The sequence below is a fragment of the Tachypleus tridentatus genome, chromosome 9 (genome assembly GCF_004210375.1).
Source record: "Tachypleus tridentatus isolate NWPU-2018 chromosome 9, ASM421037v1, whole genome shotgun sequence".
NCBI lineage: Eukaryota > Metazoa > Arthropoda > Merostomata > Xiphosura > Limulidae > Tachypleus > Tachypleus tridentatus.
Window position 1 is genome coordinate 68,637,655 of NC_134833.1, and position 19,686 is coordinate 68,657,340.

The 19,686-nt window shown below is 33.7% G+C and overlaps 1 protein-coding gene across 3 annotated transcripts; it reads left to right on the plus strand.

The window, feature by feature from the left end:
• The first annotated feature begins 3,907 nt into the window (after window positions 1-3,907).
• On the plus strand, window positions 3,908-19,071 carry LOC143225422 (uncharacterized). Of its 3 annotated transcripts, XM_076454832.1 has the most exons (5): window positions 3,908-4,100; window positions 5,563-5,697; window positions 11,720-11,829; window positions 15,066-15,249; window positions 16,223-19,071. In XM_076454832.1, the coding sequence occupies exons 2-5, from the start codon at window positions 5,601-5,603 to the stop codon at window positions 17,557-17,559; spliced, it is 1,728 nt and encodes a 575-aa protein (XP_076310947.1). In that variant the 5' UTR covers window positions 3,908-4,100; window positions 5,563-5,600; the 3' UTR covers window positions 17,560-19,071. The 3 variants fall into 3 exon arrangements, with proteins under 3 accessions (XP_076310947.1, XP_076310950.1, XP_076310948.1); XM_076454835.1 differs by lacking the exons at window positions 3,908-4,100; window positions 11,720-11,829; XM_076454833.1 differs by lacking the exons at window positions 3,908-4,100; window positions 5,563-5,697; window positions 11,720-11,829 and adding an exon at window positions 12,474-12,600.
• The last annotated feature ends 615 nt before the right edge of the window (window positions 19,072-19,686 follow it).

Below are 19,686 nucleotides of genomic sequence, written 5' to 3' on the forward strand. Positions count from 1 at the left end.
CAAACGCCAACATCTTGTATCAATATTCTTTGATATTGAGAAGGCTTATGACACAACATGGAGGTATGGCGTTTTGCGAGACCTCCATACATATGGGTTACGTGGCCATTTACCCATGTTTATTAAAATTTTTTAATGGACAGGAGATTCCAAGTTCGTGTGGGTTCAACACTTTCCCGTTCTTTTGTACAGGAACTTGGAGTCCCTCAGGGCTGTGTTTTGAGTGTCACACTTTTCAGTATAAAGATAAATGCCATCACTGCAAGTCCCTCTCACTATTGCGAATGGGCTGTATGTCGACGACTTTCACATTTCATGTCAGTCGTCGAACATGAGATATATTGAGCGGCAACTACAAACTGCTCTCAATCGTGTACTGAAGTGAACTATGGCGAACGACTTTAATTTCTTTCTCTCTAAAACCGTTTGCATGCAATTTTGCTACCAATGGGGTATTCACCCTGATCCTGAACTTCATATCGGTGAAGTTTCGCTGCCAGTGGTCCCTGAGACCAAGTTCTTGGGGCTTATCTTTGACTGTAAGCTGACCTTTATACCACACTTAAAACAGCTACAGGTCAAATGCACAAGAGCACTGAACATCCTCCGTGTCCTCTCTACTACCAGTTGGGGAGCAGATCGATGTTCTATGTTAACGGTATATCGTGCTCTTATTCGATCAAAACTCGACTATGGATCAATGGTCTATGGCTCTGCCAGACCCTCGGCCTTAAAGATGCTAGACCCCATTCATCACCAAGAACTTCAACTCTGCACTGGGGCTTTCCGTACCTCTCCAGTTCAAAGCTTATATGTTGAATCTCATGAAACTTCTCTGCACCTTCGCCGTTTGCAACTATCTTTACTATATTCTTTGAAACTTCGCTCCTTACCAAAGCATCCCACCTCCTCGGTGGGCTGTACTTTTTCCGAACAGACGATCTGCCATTGCTCCGTTTGACGTTCGCTTCCAGGCGCAATTGGATGACTTGGGTCTGTCTTTGGATAACATTGCAGATTCCACAGGTCAGCCCATTCCACCATGGCTTATTACAGCCCTTAAATGTGATTTTTCTTTCAGTCATCTGAAAAAGGCAGATACTCTAGATTGGAAGTATCGTCATTTATTTACTGAACATCTTTCAAACAATCATTCCGTTCCGATTTATACAGATGGTTCCAAATCAGGTAATTCAGTGGGCTCTGCTGTGGTTTGCTGCGGTTCGGTGGTTGTGCGCAGAATCCCCTCTACAGCTTCTGTGTTCACTGCTGAACTGTATGCCATATCTCTTGTCCTGGATCATATTGAAGCTGAGCAGTACTCCAACTGCACTTTTTATACTGACTCGCTTAGTTCTATACTGGCCCTGGAATCGCTACACGTTGGCTCACACCCTGTTTTCGCTGATATTCAAAATCATTTCTGACCCATTTCTCATTAACTGCTACTTCTATCCAGTTTTTCTGGATACCAGGCCATGTTGGTTTTCGCGGGAACGAGTTTGCAGACACGGCAGCTAAATCTATATGCTCTGGCACTATCACCACTGTGCCTATTCTGTACATGGACTATGGTCTTGTATTCAAGGCTCGACTCCGTTTCAGCTGGCAGTCCACTTGGAGTGAGCAACGCGACAACAAGCTTTTTCAAATAAAACCCTATATTGGGCTTTGGCCATCTAGCTTCCGTAAGGCTCGGAAGGAGGAAGTTGTTCTAACTGGACTACGCATTGGTCACAGTTTTTTAACTCGTCGTTTTCTTTTATCTGGAACTGATGCACCAGTGTGTAGTTTATGTAATACTCAAATCACTATGAGCCACAATTTAGTTTCTTGCCATCGTTACGATTCTCAACGACGGGAATATTTTAGACATGTTTTTTCCCAGGGTTCATTTGTAACATTGTACAGTGTTATTGGTGATGGTGACACTGTCCACCTTGATAAAGTTTTTAGTTTTTTAATGGCAATTAATCTTTTTAATCTCATTTAAGTGTTGGATATTTATTCATTACACCTTTCTAATTGTGGTTCCCTTTTCATTGTTTCATTCTCTCTAGTTCAATTTGACATTGAAAAATGGCCAGAACATTAAATAACTCGACACCAGGACTGGAAAGGCCAACTTCAGGTGATTAACGCTGCTGTTTGAACTACCCGTTAGTCGTCCTGGCGAGTTGTTATTCCAATTTTGCTGCATGTCTTTTAAACTTTTATTACTTTACCTTTTGGTACTGGCCATAATGACACATAACCCGGTGCCAGGACTGGAAAGACCGACTTCAGGTGACTGACGGTGGTTCTGGTACTTGCCTGTTAGTCTTTCTGGCAGTTTATGATCGTTGCCATTCTGCTACAGAAGTTGTTTACAACTTTATAGATTGGGTGTCAACATCGGTTTTATGCAATTTTCTGTTTTTAATTGCTGTTTTGTTTTTACCTTCGTTTACTTTTACAAATTTTACTACATTTACTTTACTTTTACCTTTTTACTGGACATTTGGCTACTCATTATTACGATTTTGCTATGTCTTTTAAAACTTCTATTATTTTACATTTTGATAATGGCTGCTATGACACATAACCCGAAACCAGGACTGGAAAGGCCAACTTCAGGTTGACGGTGGTTCTTGAACTTACCTGTTCGTCTTCCTGGCGGGTTATGATCATTACCATTTTGCTAGAGTAAGTATTTTACAACTTCTATTACTCTGCTTTCTGTCTTATTATTGTAAACTAGGTGTCAACATTGATTTTATGTTTTTTCTGTTTTTCAATGATGTTTTGTTTTACTTTCATTTCCTTTTCTGTATTTTACTACATTTAATTTATTTTTATCATTTTACCGGACGTTTGGCGCAGATAGCCTAGCTGCCTAGCCTTGTGCCATAAAACACTAAATCAATCAATCAATCAATCAACATCAGGATAATTGTCTTTTCATTTTTAGATGTTGCACTAATACATTTGTACCTCAATTATCCATTCATACTTTGGAATGATAGCACAACCATGTTCTAGTCATACATCCTTGCGCAAATTAATTGAAACAAGAAGGGAAATTACGATTTTTTCAATTTTGTGCGTTTTATTTCTGAGAAAAAATTACTCAAATTAATACATGAAATGATTGCCTTTATTTTTCAGAACATCATTAATCAACTTTGGCATTGAGTCCACGAGTTGACTGCAATCTTTACTAATTTTGGGATCGCGGTACCACACCTCAATTATGGCCTCAATTAGCTAATCTTTCGTAGTACAGTCTTTTCCCCGAAGTCTTTCTTTACAAATCGCCCAAAGATCTTCAATAGGATTTAAATCTGGAGAATTTCCAGGCAAGTCCAGCACTTTTATTCGCGTTGTAGTGATAAATTTTTTCACAAGTTTCTATGTGTGGCACGGAGCCAGATCTTGCTGAAAAATGTCAGATCCATCTGGAAATCTCTTTTTTCAATTCTGGAACCACCCTTCTCTGCAAAACTTCGATGTACTATGGTCCCCGCATCATACCTTCTATGATATGTAAGTCTCCGACGCCACAGTAGCTGAAAAAGTCCCAAAACATCTTCTTCAAGGGATGTTTTACGAACTGATTGATGTGAGATTCTCGACGTTTCTCACCTAAAGATAAGCGAACATGCAGACGTCTTTGACCCTGTACGAAGAAATGAGTCTCGTCACAGAATAACACATTCCTCCATTGTTCTTGCGTCCAGTTCTTGTATTTCAGACCACATTGATACCGTTTTTTCATAATTGAGTTGGTGAGAAGTTGTTTTTTGACTGGTCTCCTTGCCCTTCTAACGCAATTTCGAATGACGTAATATTCTCAAAATTACCTCTTATATCTCAAAAATAGATCGACCGTCCTGCAAAACACAGCTATTGACGCCGCCTGTGTGTAAAAATGACAATTAATGGAAATTAACCAGTCGAGCGAGCCTACACCGGCCGCCATGTTGAAAATATTGTAAATTGAGCATTTGTTTCAATTAATTTGTACAAGGGTGTACTCCTCGATTTAGATTTAAAGGATGTACTGGTGTTCCAAATGCAGAGTTCCTTGGGTTCACTTTGATAATTTTCCTGTAGTTCTGGTTTGTTAATTTTACCATTCAATTGTATCTTTTGCATGTTTTAAATTTAATTTGATACAACTTTTTATATTTCATATCAATTTCTTTGAAGTTGGTGAAATAATCACCAGCATTTTGTTATTAAAATAGTAGTACTTAACCAACATGATTAATGCTTGCAAGAAGCTGTTTTGAAAAAAATAGTTGTGATTCACCATTCAAGCTATCAAATGCACACATAAAAACTTGGTTTGTGCTTAATTTATTTTAAGAAGTGGTTAAACTTTAGATTCTTATCAACATATGTAAGTGATGAAATGTTTGAAAATTGTTTTTTTTACTACATTTCATTTCACATTTTTTTTACTTATAGTTTACAATATGTTATGTAGTGCTTTTAAAACTAATGAAATATAAAGAAATGGTAAGATTTATCTCTAGCAGTAAAATAATTCTAAGGAATTATATTTATAAAGTTGATTATCCTTAACTTGAAACCAAGAGAAGTCAGAGACACCTTCATGTTAAACACAGAACTGGTGTGATACCTGTAATGTTTTATATTCATCATTAAAACCAAAAATTATGTTATAAAGGTACTAACTTAGTATATACAATGATAACTACTACTCGGTCATAATATGCATTTAAAGTATCAGGTCATCCCATAAGTAATGTCCGAAAATTTAATGCAGAAAATGCATCACCATATCTGTCTTTGTAGAAGGCTTTAATGACTAAAGTATGCAGTAGGACATGTATAAAAATGTTCAGGCAAATTAAAGCAACTAACCCTACTGCACCTTTTCAGATCATTAATCAAATAAGCTCTTATGAAGAGGGATGTCTGAGGAGCATATTAGTTATATAATGCTTTATGAGTGAAAAAGGCAATAGTGCAGTAAAAACTGCATGAAACCTTCAAGGTTGTTATTGTGTGGAATTTCTCAATGAAAGAAAATGTCAAAGGTGGTTTCAGAAGTTCAGATCATGTGACTACAGCTTAAGGATGTGTGCAGAAATAGTTTGATGGAAAAGAGCTTGGAACACATGAAGATGTCAAAACTACCCTCACTGCATATTTTTTTCCTCCAAACCCCAAGAATTATGCAGAAGTGGCATTCAGTAGTGTGTGAATTGTTGGTAGGAAGTAATTACTAATAATGGAACATACATTATTTATTAAATAACATTAAAAGCATTTTAAAACCTTTCTCTTTTTTTTGAACCTAAGATCAAACATTACTTGAAGGATGACCTGATACTGATAGTTTTTTATAATGTTTTGTTACAGACTCAGTTACTAGCAGGTAAAGATGATATAGTTTTAGTGTAAAGATATAATCAAAGAAGCATATGAATTAATATTAAAACTATAAAGATACTGTGTACTTTGATGTTAGTGTTTGTTGGAGTCTTTGTTTAGATTGTTTTAAAAGGTACAAGTTTTAATTGTTAATCTGTTCTGTTGTCTAACTTCAAGTTTTGATAAGAACATAAAAGTGAAGCTCTGACTGAACCATGGAATTATTGAAGATAAAGGTTGAACCCTTTTGTGAAGATACTTTGTTGGATACTAAACTGGTGGAAAGTGAAGAGGCATTTACACAACCTGTTAGTAAGTGTGTATCTTTATTATTCAAATGTATTGTGTTTTTTACAACACAGATGGTGTGAATTTTACCTGTTTCATTCTATTAGTTTCTGAATTTTTCATCATTGGTTAGAAATTTCTTATGTGATTTAACCTTCTGTCCCTGAGATGTTTGCCAGTAAATTTAAGTTTCATAATTAAAGTCTTCACTTGAGAAACTTGAAACCAATGATAATATTGTAATAATTTTTTGTATTGTTATTTGGGTGTGTTTAAACCTAAGACATTTTAATTGCTAATCAAGTGTGTGTGCTCCACTGACAGAACTAAGGGATTAATTACTTAGGTAGCTACTTATAGTAAATTATCTTTTATCAAGTCAAAGTACAAAATTTGTATTTGTTCTTCTTTCTATGTTTACCTTAACTGTGATAAACTGATAGTATTACCAATAAAACTTAAAAGCAGAAGATTACTAAAATAAATAATTTCAATGTATTATAAAGAGTGAGTTTTGTATACTTTAAATAACAAAAGTTTCCTCTTTGTATAAGTAAAGATTTTACCTGAAAAGTTCATTTATAAAAGGATATATTTATTTCATTATAAAATTGGATGATTAGCTAATGATGTACAATAATGGTTTAATTTTTAGGATCATCAATTGATTACTTTCAGCTAGTCTGATGTGAAACATTTGTTGAAGTAATCAAATAGTATAATAATTAGAAGCACTGATTCTGTTTAGTTGATTTTACTTTTTCTACTTTTATCATTTTAATTATTTTGATGAATTGATTATTTAACATTTTACCCAACACTAAGTAGTATAATGCTCCTAGTTAAGTTGATTAGTTAATACTTCAGTCATATTTTAAAGTAAATACTAAGGAACTTTTATAATTAGTAATTTGAAATCTTAACCTTGTGTTAAACAACATAACCTTAATCTTCATACTTTATTTTCATCAAAGGTCTCTTTTTTTGCATATGTAATTATATATTTGTGTTAGAATTGTTATATATTCATTGTTATCAAATGTGTATTAATCTTTGAATCACAGTTTGCCTCTTTTTGAGTAAAAGGATCACACAACCTTCAAGGTGTGAATCTTTTAATGCATTGCGGTGATAGCATCATACTACGGTTTTCAGTAACCCAAACTCCTAGATTCCATATGCACTAGAAGATTTTGTCAGAACACAGGAGGTTTAACCTCTTCAATATTGAATATGCACTGCAAAATGCCCATATACAAGACAAGTACAGGTAACTTGCTCAAAACTTTCTTCCCTGACGAACTGAAAACCATACAGTTTGTACTTGACTGCACTCAGTTAACTTCTGGTTGGTTTTATCAATGACAATAAATTGCACTAACAGAAAATCACATGACTGTACCACATGATTGATGCAGTAGTATTATTAGTATTGAAAAAAATGTATGGTTAAGTTTCTGACAGTTTTGTCTTGACTTTCATGTGTATTTTTGATTTATCATTGTAAAAATAACCAAAATATAAAAGCTGGAAATCTTTCAGGGTAAATAAAGTAAAATAATTAACAATAAATTTTTCTGAGGTATGCTTGCAAGTAGGCTGTGCATTATGTAATTTCATACAGTAATAAGACCTGCATGTTCCTCACATGACTTCCAATTTATATGGCACAATTATGAGTTTGAAACATTTCTAAAGGCAATAAAATGTAAGTATAAATAGATATATGCTGGTACAAACTTTGAACTACTTAGAATAAACAGTTGTAGTTGTCTATTATAATTTGCAATTATTGCAGAAAGAAAACATAACATTTTGAACTATTTTCTACTATTTTATGGTGGTTATGAGGTTGTTTATATACAGTTACATGTTATGTACAAAAAGTAATATATATCTTAACTTATGACAGGGTTTTAATTGTCCACGAGAGAGATAAATGAAAACAAAGAGTTTAAATTTTAAAACCTTCAAGGTGTTTTTGTTTCTGTTTGAAAGTAATTTTTGAAGTTTGGTAGCTAGTGCACAGCATGTTCTTACTATAATTTGTTTACAACAACATGATAATTGGACCAAAACAAATCTTGTAGGAAAACAAGAAATTAGTCAGTTATTTTATGATACTAGGATCAACTGAGTTGAGTACCAGTGTTGGACGTTCTCAAGGGGTGTTGTGCAAATTGTGTCTGATACTGGTGCTTGGATGTGGTGCTCATGAAACTGTGGCATTGTTGCAGTGCCCTTATTTGTCATTGTAGTGCATTTCCTCTTAGGGCTCCATGGTAGGTAGGGCCAGTGAGCCTTGAAATGTAGTCTTTGTTGTGGATTCCCCCACTTATGAAAAAATAAATAAAAATGAAAAAATGAAAAAAAAGATAATCAGAAAATGACCACACATGGACAATTCTGCTGTACAGTCAATATCGCAGTGAGATTCTGTACTTCAATTTCTAATTATCTGTTTCTTATTTGAGAAGGACTTATGGTAGATTCCCCTGTTTTTTAATCAGAAGGGATCAGGGGGGTTTGCTGGCTCCCCTAAGTTCGAAAAGAAATTGCACTCTTGAGACATTTTGATGGAAACATTTTCACCTCAAAATAAGAAACTCTTCTTGAAATTGAAGGTCATTGGAGATATACCCATCAAGATTACTCCCCATGCAACTTTGAATTCTTTTAAAGGAGATGTAGTTGAGAGAGATTTAAGGAATATTCCTGAATCAGAGATTCTTACTGGTTTCTCCAGCGAAGGCTTTACAGTGGTGCTCTAAATCTCCACTCTCAATGATGGAATTGTGGCACCTTCTGATGTTCAGATTTTGATGTTTACATTACCATGTCCTCCTGCCATAGTCAGAGTAGGTTATCTGAACTGTTAGGTACAGCCATACATTTCCAACCTCCAGATGTTTCCACTGTCAACGGTTCAGAAATTTAAAAACATTGTGTCGAGGTTCGAGGTTCTTTAACATGTACTTGTCATGATAGCAAAGACCATAATTCTTGTGAGTGAAAACAAGAACCATGCGGTGTAAACTGTAGTGGCTCACTCCCCTCTTACTCTATTTCTTGCCCTAAATGGGTGGAAGAGAAAGAGGTGCAATGTTTGAAGACTATAAATATCTCTTAACCAGAGGCTTTGAAGTTATTGTCTTTAACTCCATCTCAGACATGTGTTGCTGTGCTTCATTCTACTGCCACAGATTCTACATCCACTTCCATCTCTGTCCCTGCCATTCCTTCCAGTGACTGCCAGGTTTTACTTCCTTTGGCTTTGGATTTGGTTGTTTCTTTGGGTCCATCCTCTTTTGCAGCTCTGAGAAGTAAAATAACCATTCTTTCATGCTCTCAGTTGCTGGAATCTTTGTCCACAGACAGAGACCTACCTGCTCAACTTAAGGCAAGATCCATGGAGGTCAATAGAGCTTCATCCAATGAATAAAAAAAATGTGGTAAAAAACGGAAGGGTGCTCAGTCACATTCTGTTCCACATAAATAAAAATGGCTACTCTGATCCAGTGAAACTGTCAAATTTTTGTTCAGACATAGATGACATTAAGGATTTGATTGATTGTTACCATTCATTGTCTCTCCTTACAGGAAAATCCAGTTTTTTGGATACTGGGCCATGTTGGTGCCCCCCGCTAGTACAGTATGTCCACAGATTTACGCGCTAAAATTAGGGGTTCTATTTCCCTTGGTGGGCTCAGCAGATAGCTTGATGTGGCTTTGCTATAAGAAAAACACACAAAGACATGCCATATTGGTATTATTGGGAACGAGCTTGCTGTTGCGCCACAGCAAAATCTATCTCCTCTGGGACTATCACTGCTGTGCCTGTTCCATACATGGATTGTGGTCCTGTATTAAAGGCTTGGCTCCATGCCATTTGGCAGTTTACTTGGAATGAGCAATGTGACAATAAGCTTTTCCAAATAAAACCCGATATTGGACTTTGGCCGTCTTGGTTCTGTAAGGATCAGAAAGAGGAAGTTGTTCCAGTTAGACTACGCATTGGTCACAGTTTTTTAACTCATCATTTTCTTTTATCTGGAACTGATGCACCATTGTGTACTCTGTGATATTCAGGTCACAGTAAACCACATTTTACTCTCTTGCTATTATGACTCTCAACGACAGCGCCATTTTCACCATATTCTGTCCCGTGATTTGTCCATAACGGTAGACAGTGTTATTGGTGATGGTGATACTGTCCACCTTGGAAATGTTTTTAGTTTTTTAAAAGCCATCAATCTTCTTAATGCCATTTACTTTCTTTAATTTATACATTATATCTTTTTTAATGAGATTCCCTTTTAAGAATCACAGTCCATCTGGTTCGATTTAAAATTATAAAATGGCCGTAATGTGAAATAACTCGAAACCAGGTTTGGAAAGGCCAACTTCAGGTGACTGACACTACTGTATGAACTTCCCATTAGTCATTCTAGCATGTTATAATTAAAATTTTGCTATAAGTCTTTTAAAATTTTTAACAGTTTACTTTTTGAAAATTGCCATAACATCAAATAACTCGGAACCAGGACTGGAAAGGCCAACTTCAGGTGACTGATGGTGGTTTTTGTACTTACCTGTTAGTCTTCTTGGCGAGTTATGATAATTACAGTTATGCTACAGAAAGTCCTCTACAACTTGTGTTGCTGTAGCTTTTCTCTTAATGTTGTAGATTAGATGTAAACATAGGTTTTATGCTTTTTTTTTTTTACTTTGCTTTATTTCACCTTAACTTCCTTTTAGAAATTTCCTAATTTTAATTTAATTGTAATTTTTTACTGGATGTTTGGCACAGATAGTTTAGCTGCTAGGTGCCATAAAACAACAAACTAACCTTACAGGAAACATTTCTGAAACCTGCTGGTACAGTCACCCTTTGGCTTTTTTCAGCACTGGTTCTAATACTTATTTTCATGCACTTAGTCAGTCTTTTACTTTTATTGAACTTTCTGTCTGCTCCACTCCATTTTTACTTTTCTTGGAGGGTTGACAGTAATATATGGGGCAGTGATAATTTTTCTATAATTTTGAGAGAGACTGGCTGTGGTTGATGCCACTTGATCAGCCAGTAATTTCTTCTCCTTTTCAAACTAATAATGGTTCTCAGGAAGAAGATGATTTAAAGATTCTTGTTCTAAACCTTTATGTTATGGTGTGTCCTAGTGGTCAGCATCTGGTGAGTTGTTTATATGTTATCAGACTCTCTTTATTCTTTCTTGGTGTCTATCAGTATATTTTGGCTTATACTACTTCAGAGATAAGCCTGGCTGACCAGATTTCTACATTGTTAGGATCAAAATGAATTTGAAATGGGTACTTCCTTCTGAGATACATTACCACCCAGATCCTAACAATCAAGATGACTTTATTATTACTTCTGGCTGAAAAACAAAGGGGGGGGGGGCTCAGTTCTCCACCTTCTGAATCTGTACAGCTCAAACAGCATGAAAACACTTCCAGAAGGTAGAGAACTGTAATATTGTTCATTTAATGCATTGTATCAGGGACTTTCTTTTGACAGAATTGAAAAGAATGAAAATTGAAATGTTTAGATTGATGTTGAAATATTTAAGTGTATTATAATGAAAGTTGTTAATAGTCTGGATTGACTTTGTTAACTGTGAAATTTATCCTGAGACATAATCAGTCTGTGGAGGACAATTAAATCAACTTCTGTTAGAATTACAAGTTTAAAAGCTGATATGATTAGGTTTACTTTAGATTATGTAAAGCAAGGATACAGAAAACTGTGCATTATCTCAAGCTATTATGTTAATTAAATATTCAGTTTTTGTAACATCCATGTTTAATATTGTATGAAAGAGGAAAATTATCTGATATACTTTTTATTTAAACTATTCATTACAAATCACAAAACTGAACAAATGCCACATATGACCTATTTCAGTCCACTATAGCATGTTTGGGTGACATGGTGATCTTATTATAGCCATTGTGGCCAACAGCCACAGAGAATTCATAAATACCATTTATCTGTAACAAGATAAATACCTATTATTTATTCATCTAGAAACAGAAACTGAAAACTGGGAAGATATACCTTCATGTACCAGTTTGAAGTTTGATGTGTCAAAAAAGGAACAAGAAGAGAATTGTGATGGAACAACAGAGAAAGATGAGGTAACTTACAGACTTAAAACTGTTACAGTTTTGTTATGGCAGTGTTTATGTAGCTACAATGTTGTCTTGTGTACCTTATTTACCTAGAGTATAATCAGTAGTGAGATGTTTGTAGTCACATTACTTTTTCTGTGTTGTATGTCATCACGAGGAGTATCAGTACTGCTAAATTTTACCTTTTTCCATTTCTTTCCACACGTGGGATTCATCTCGCCCATTTTCCACAGTACCAGTTTCTCTCCCATCATGTAGCATTGATATTCCACACAGGTACTTTAGTTTTGTCCATCTGTCAGCAAAAATGATAAGTTTTCAATATCCATCTGTCTGCTATTCCTTTTCTTCTGCCCATCCTACTGAGACTCACTTTTCAAGCCTATTGTAATCCTATTCTTTCCTGGATATTGATGCTTGCAGACTTTTTTTACAGTGTACATCTGTTTTATTCTAGTGTCTCATTTTAACATGTGAATCCACTCTCTCTCTCTCTCTCACTCACTTGCACATTTGCCTTTTATTGTCTCTATTACCTAGCCATTTCATTTTCTGTCTGGTTTTGACTCTTTTTCAGTCAATATTCTGCAATTTACACACCATCTTTAAAAAGTATAATTATATTATATTTTTCATTACCCTTTTGTTAGAATCCCACTGGATGGATTATTTGGCATCCAAAGGTATACTTATTTCTTCAAATCCATGCAAGTCAAAGGGTAATGGAAAGAGGCAAACCATCTGACATGGCTCAACCAGTGCCATCTGCAAAATAAGGTATTCTTCAAGACCATTTGATATTAAAACCTCACGATAATAAGATTTTTTCATTTGTTTAATAGATATTATACCTTCCACAGACTACCATGGAAAAATCTGGCATCAAGGAAGTGATTGCCCAGTTCTTTGTTTCACGCTTGCTAGCATTTAAGAATAGTTTGTGGTTGTCCATTGCAATGTATCCAGTAAAGGTCCTCACTGGCAAGCACATTATGGCAATTCAGACATTTCTCTGGGTCTCTATGGTGAAATTTCCTTTCAAATGGAGCATGGAAGACCTTTGTCACTTACCAGCTCCTTACTGTTGGAGAGTTGGTCCTTGGAGAGTTTCTCACTGGTTATGTTCAATTCCACACAATGAGAAGAAAGATGATGGTAACACTATCTGTGTAGTACAAAGCACCCTTCAAACAGCTAGTTGGCTTTCTGACTGTTAACTTTGTCTTTATCTGTACAATTCAGTCAAGATCAGACTGCATTCTATCCACACTGTACTCCATAATTCACTGATTACTTGTTTGCAAGTGCTAAGTTAGTCATTTAAAAATTCTGCCCATCACAGTGACAGTAAGGGCTCTTTCTTTCAGAACACAGAGTATACCATGTTTAGACTAGATGGAGGTTCCTTACAGATGTGTAACATTGTGACATTTTGAGGTATTTTTCATTATTTTGAACACTTTAAGAAGTGAGAAACGTATAAATATGGTCATATGGCACATGGGTATGCAATATGGTGAAATTTCATTTGGGATTAACTAATGCATTACAGATGCTTGACGACAAAAGGAAAATTATGTTAAGTATAAATTAAAGATATACTTTAGTTTGTATTGAGAATTAAATGTTTTAATTATCCATAATCTGATACCACTGTAGAAGAGAAAAAGCTGTGGGAATGTTTACCCAAGATACATTAAAGTTTGAACATTAATTCTATAAGGGGAATTAGAAGTAAATTTGAGAGTGGACATAACTTTGACATGCAGAAGGTGAGGAGAAACAAACGGCTGATTTACTATCTACAACTATGACCAGTTATTGGAGTTTGTTTAGTTTTTAGTTCTGAGAAATATGAGGTCAGAAAAATTATCCAGTAAAGTGACAGATGTATTTGATGGTTGGACACACACTATTTGGAGAATCTTAAGGATACCAAAAGAATTGGTATAAGAACCCATGTTTCTAGCTGAGAATCAGTCTCCCAGCTTGAACCAAAAAGCTGAATACCCTGCTGTTGGTTGAAAGAATGCTTCCTGATCTAACTATGAGTGAGGTTGTGTTGTTTCAGGAGAATCTATTTTTTATTGACTGTAAATATATTAATTTTAATTTTTTATGAGTAGTTTAAAATTGGTTAGAAACTACAGCAGATTATTTTAGGATTTGTAGATCAGACATCATGTGACATACACGAAATGAAGATGGGGATTTCTTTGAATATATTTATATAATTATGAAGTTAAAACCTAGATAATATACAAATTTAGATTTTAAACCATGTTATCATGACATATATTAATAAAATGGTTTTTAATTAAATTTTAAATGTAAAATTGTAGCAGGTCACAATATGCACACTTTGACTTGGTCAGAGAAAGAGAGTTCAACTAATCCCTGCCCAGTAGGGTGCAAGGTTCAGCTGGTAAAGTTATCTGTGGAATTTTCACAACAGATTGGTAGATTACTTTGTTTGTAGGACCTTTGTTGTATGGCCTTAGGTTAATATGCTAATTAATGTTAGTCTGTTCATTGTTTTCTGTGTTGACCGTACTTTACTAGACTCGACAAAAATTGGTCATGAAATTGATGTGGAAATACTGAGAAACTTAAACTATTTTAAATATGTTGAAATGTACTGTTCGAGAAGTAAAATAAACATGTTTAACTTTTTCACATTCATCTGTGGATTGAACATTTCCTTAAATGTTTTTGCTAACAAATCTTTTCTAAATCATCTGTTAATGTTTCATTATTTATGTGCAAGTGGGCATTGTAATGTTTATCTGTTTTATTTATGTTAAAATATTTCTTGGTTTTTTTTTAATTACATAGTGTTGAAAGTAGAAATTACTATTGAAACATTAAAGCCAGTTTCTGTATTATAATATCTGGAAACATCTCTAATGTGTCTTAGATCTCTAATTTTTTTTTAGATAAAAGAGTAAAATTAAAAACGAGAAATATTAGAATGATGAAGCTGGTCAGTTTACTACTTGTGTACTTTATGGTTTATTTTATTTCAATTGGATATAAGGCTTACTATGTTTTATTTATTTATTTAAATTAGAAACATTTATATTTCCTTTAGACTAATTTATTATCTGTAAGTCTTGTATGTTAATCCAAAACCAGAAATGTGACAGAAATGAAAGTTTTATACCCTTCTGTAGATATATATATTTATTGATGCCACAAGCTGTAATTTTTAATTACATTTACAACATGTCATTTAATTTTAGAACACAGTTATGAAAGTGAAAACAGAACAGTCTGATCTGCCACAAGATGAGGTTATTTCAAAGTTCAGTTACTGCAGTGATGATGTTCTAGATAGTTCAAAGTATAGTGTTATGAATGTGAAAACAGAAACTGAATTTAAAGAACATTTACAGCAAACTGAATCTAGGTTGGAAAATACTTCTGGTAAGTATAACAATCTTTTATAAATTCATTAACACTAGCTGATAAGACATGGTTTAAATCATGATAATATTTAAAAGTTAGTGAAATATGAGAGACCTGACTAAGTTGAAGTGTATAACACCATGTTTGGAATGTTTTTGGTTCATCTCTATAGACAACTGTACAGGAGATTGAAATGAACAAATGAAAACAAAACAATTGAGGAAGTGTTAAAAATTACATGGATGGAAATTTTATTGGCATTCTTATTATGAAATGAAACTGGAAGAAACTTCTAGCTGACCAATGTTTATTATCTTTCTGGTTCTTAATGTATCAACTTTGTGAGTAATTGTAGGTGTCATTTTCTGTTGGTTAATGTTTAAAGTTGGACAGAGAATTTGTTGGTATAATTTATTTCCATGTAAATTATTTTCTGGACACATACAGAACTCTGGGATTTAGGACATGAGTATTCTTGAACTTCCAGTCTCTTAATTTTATATTTTAAAGCCAATAATAATAGAGTTAACTTGATAAAAGAATAAATAACATTCTGATAAACAGTTTTAGTTTATCAGAAATCTTGGTATTTCTAAGACTTTTACTTGCACATAGATATTCTGAACAGTAAACTACTAGTGTTAATCAACATATTAAGAGTATTAAGTATTAGAAGATTTCATGATGATCAGTGACAAAGTAAGAAGGTTTTCTGAGAATTAATGCAGGAAATTTCTGTCTGAAAGTAACATTAATTGTTGTGACACTATACAAACATACTTTCAAAGTTTTCTGTTACTTGTATTTTGTGTTTGTATCAACATGTTAGTTATGGATAGAAGTTTTATGAAGTGTGAAACTATGAAATCTGCATCATAATTGTTCTTAACTATTAATATTTTGATGTTTATGTTTGTGTTGTATTTGTATTTATAATTTCATCAGATGAATGTATTAATTACGTTTGTTGTCTCTTATGTTTTGATTTTAGATATAATCACCTGTTGTGGAAGTCAGTTTTCTGGTAATTATGTCTTAAGAAAAGAAGATTCCTTCAGAAAAATCCCAAAACTCAACAGTGATCTTTGTGGAGAAACAAATGAAAATAACCTAAAAGAATTTGATATACCTAAGGATGGTTGTAAACCATACAATGAGTTAATTTGTGGGCAAAACCTTGGAACATTGGATAATATAACACAACAAAACAGGATAAACACTGCAGAAAAACCATATACTTGTATAGTTTATGGGGAAAACTTTCGAAGAAATAGTCCCGTAAAAGATCATCAAAGAACACATAGCGCAGAGACACTTTACAGTTGTACAGTATGTGGGAAACAGTTTGAAACAAATAAAATCTTTAAAATACATCAGAGAATACACACTGATAAGAAATCTTACAGTTGTTCAGTTTGTGAAAAACAGTTTGGAACACACAATGCATTAAAGTTGCATAAGAGTATATGTTGTATGGAAAAACCTTACTGTTGTGCAGTTTGTAAAAAACAATTTAGAAAAAAAAGTAGTTTAAAAATACATCAAAGAATACACACGGGAGAGAAACCTTACGTCTGTACAGTTTGTGGAAAACAATTTGGGCAAAACTGTACCTTAAAAACACATCAAAGTACACACACTGGGGAGAAACCTTACAGTTGTACAGTTTGTGGAAAATGCTTTGGAACAAACAGTAAGTTAAAAATACATCAAAGAATACATACTGGAGAGAAACCTTACAGTTGCACAGTTTGTGGAAAACACTTTGGAACAAATGGTAACTTAAAAACGCATTTAAGTATACACACTGGGGAGAAACTGTACAATTGTGAAATTTGTTGTAAGTCCTTCAGAACAAATAGTTTACTAAATAAACATCAAATGATACATAGTGAGAAGAAACCTTACTGTTGTGCAGTTTGTGGGAGTCAGTTTCGAACAAAGAGTGAATTGAAAATACATCAAATAAAACACATTGGGGAAAAACCTTACAGTTGTGTAGTTTGTGGTAAACAGTTTAAAAGAAATAGTTCCTATGTAGCACATAGAAGAATACACACTGGAGAGAAACCTTACAGTTGTGCAGTGTGTGGAAAACACTTTATAACAAATGGTACTTTAAAAACACATCAAATAATACATACTGGGGAAAAACCTTACAGTTGTATAGTATGTGGAAAACGCTCTAGAACAAATGGTGATATTAAAAAACACCAAAGAATACATAGTGGAGAAAAACCTTACAGTTGTGTTGTGTGTGGGAAATTCTTTAGAACAAATAGTAACTTAATAAAACATCAAATAATACATACTGGGGAGAAACCTTAACGTTGGTTAGTTTGTGGAAAGCACTAGAACAAATGGTGATATTAAAAAAACATCAAAGAATACATAGTGGAGAAAAACCTTACAGTTGTGTTGTGTGTGGGAAATTCTTTAGAACAAATAGCAACTTCATAAAACATCAAATAATACATACTGGGGAGACACCTTAAAATTGTTTAGTTTGTGGAAAGCACTAGAACAAATGGTGATATTAAAGAAAATACCAAGTAATTAGAACTGTGGGAAAAATTCTTACAGTTGTGTTGTGTGGGAGAAATACTTAAAAGAAATAGTAGGTTAATAAAACATCAAGTAATTCATGCTCAAAGAAAACTTAGCTGTACAGTTTTTGAAAAATATTTTTTAAAGAAACATGAATTAAAAAAAATCATCTAAGCATTCATATAGGGAAAAACTGTGCAGTAATGTAGTGTAAAAATTATGTTGGAGAATACATTGTGGGAAAACATTTACAGATGTTATATTTGTGGAAAGTTCTTTGGTGCCATTAATGAATTTAAAAAAAACAACATGAAATAACACACTGGAGAGAATCATTATAATTGTGTGATGTGTGGGAAACACTTTGTTAGAAATAATAAAAATGCATCTAAATACTAAAACTGGCAAAATCACAGTTGTGTAGTTTGTGAAAAACAAAATGTGTATTAAAAGATAAATTTACAAATACACGTGGAGAACAGTTTGTACTATTTATTGAAAACTTTCTAGGTTACTGTGAAAACACGTTAAAGAATACAAGGTTGTGAAAACTTGTACATTTATATAGTGTATGATAAAAAAATTAAGATATTAGAAAACATTAGAAACTACACACTTGGAAGAAAAAATGTTGTGTAGTGTGTGAAAACAATTTGAAATTTTATCTTAGAGATACATGAGAATCTTTACAGTTCCATCTGGGAAGTAGCTTTTAAGTGGTTGTAAAAAAATGTTTAGAGTAAAGTTTGTAATAATGTGATTTTATGTCATTAACGATTATGCATGGCCAGGTGAAAGAGGCACAGGACTCGTAATCTGAGGGTCACGAGTTCAAATCCCCATCGCACTGAACATGTTCAATCTTTCAGCTGTAGGACCATATAATGTGACGTTTAGTCCCACAATTCGTTGGTAAAAGAGTTGGCAGTGGGTGGTGATAACTAGCTGCCTTTTCTTTAGTCTAGCATAGACAACCCGTGTCAAACTTTGCGAGAAATTAAACAAAAAATATCCAACTGTCATTGGTTGGGAACCCAAAAGTTAGTGAACAACAACCAATTTTTCAATGTAACAGGATGCACCTAGGTTTATTATATCAGCAATTAGCTTTAGTTCTACTATGTCTTGTTTTTGCATTTATCATACTTAATTTAATAAAGATATGTCATAAGATAAATAGATCTACCGAATTAAATAATGATACAGCAGAAGTTACCATCCATTCATTTGTTAATCAGACATGGTGTGTTATTTTATTTACTACTAATAATAAAGATTGTGTTCGTTTTTTTCAGACTCGTCAAGTTTTTATTTTTTATGCAACAAAATTTCCACCACGTCATCCGAAACAGATTACTGATGTTTGATATTGTTTTTAAAATGATATGACAATTTATTTCAAGTAAATCAGTTGAAAATATCACACAATGTAAAGATTGGTAGAACATTCACCAAAGTATCATAAAACGAACGTATAATAAATTCTATTTCTTTCTTAAAATATTTAAATTATTTTCCCCATTACTCTTCCACAGTGATTGGTGTTAGGGTGGTAAGCAAAACACAGAAGGTCATTATGCTTAATAAAAAAAAACAAATATATCTTAATGATAAAAATGTTTAATATCATTAAATTAAAGTGGCTAGTGTTGTTCGACAGCTTTTTCATAATCACCAAAATTGTGAAGGACGTGCTAACATTTTCGCTAATGCCGAAAAACAACAACTGTGTTTTTAATAGATATAGAAGGATATAAAACAAGCACAAATGTTTTCGATTATTTATTGCTAGAATTAATTATGTTTTAGGAAATATGTGGTAACAGTAAACTACCAATTCGCCACATGTCAGTGGCAGTTTTACAACATTTGTTGAGCGGCGACCTTATTGGACACCATTAAATAAAC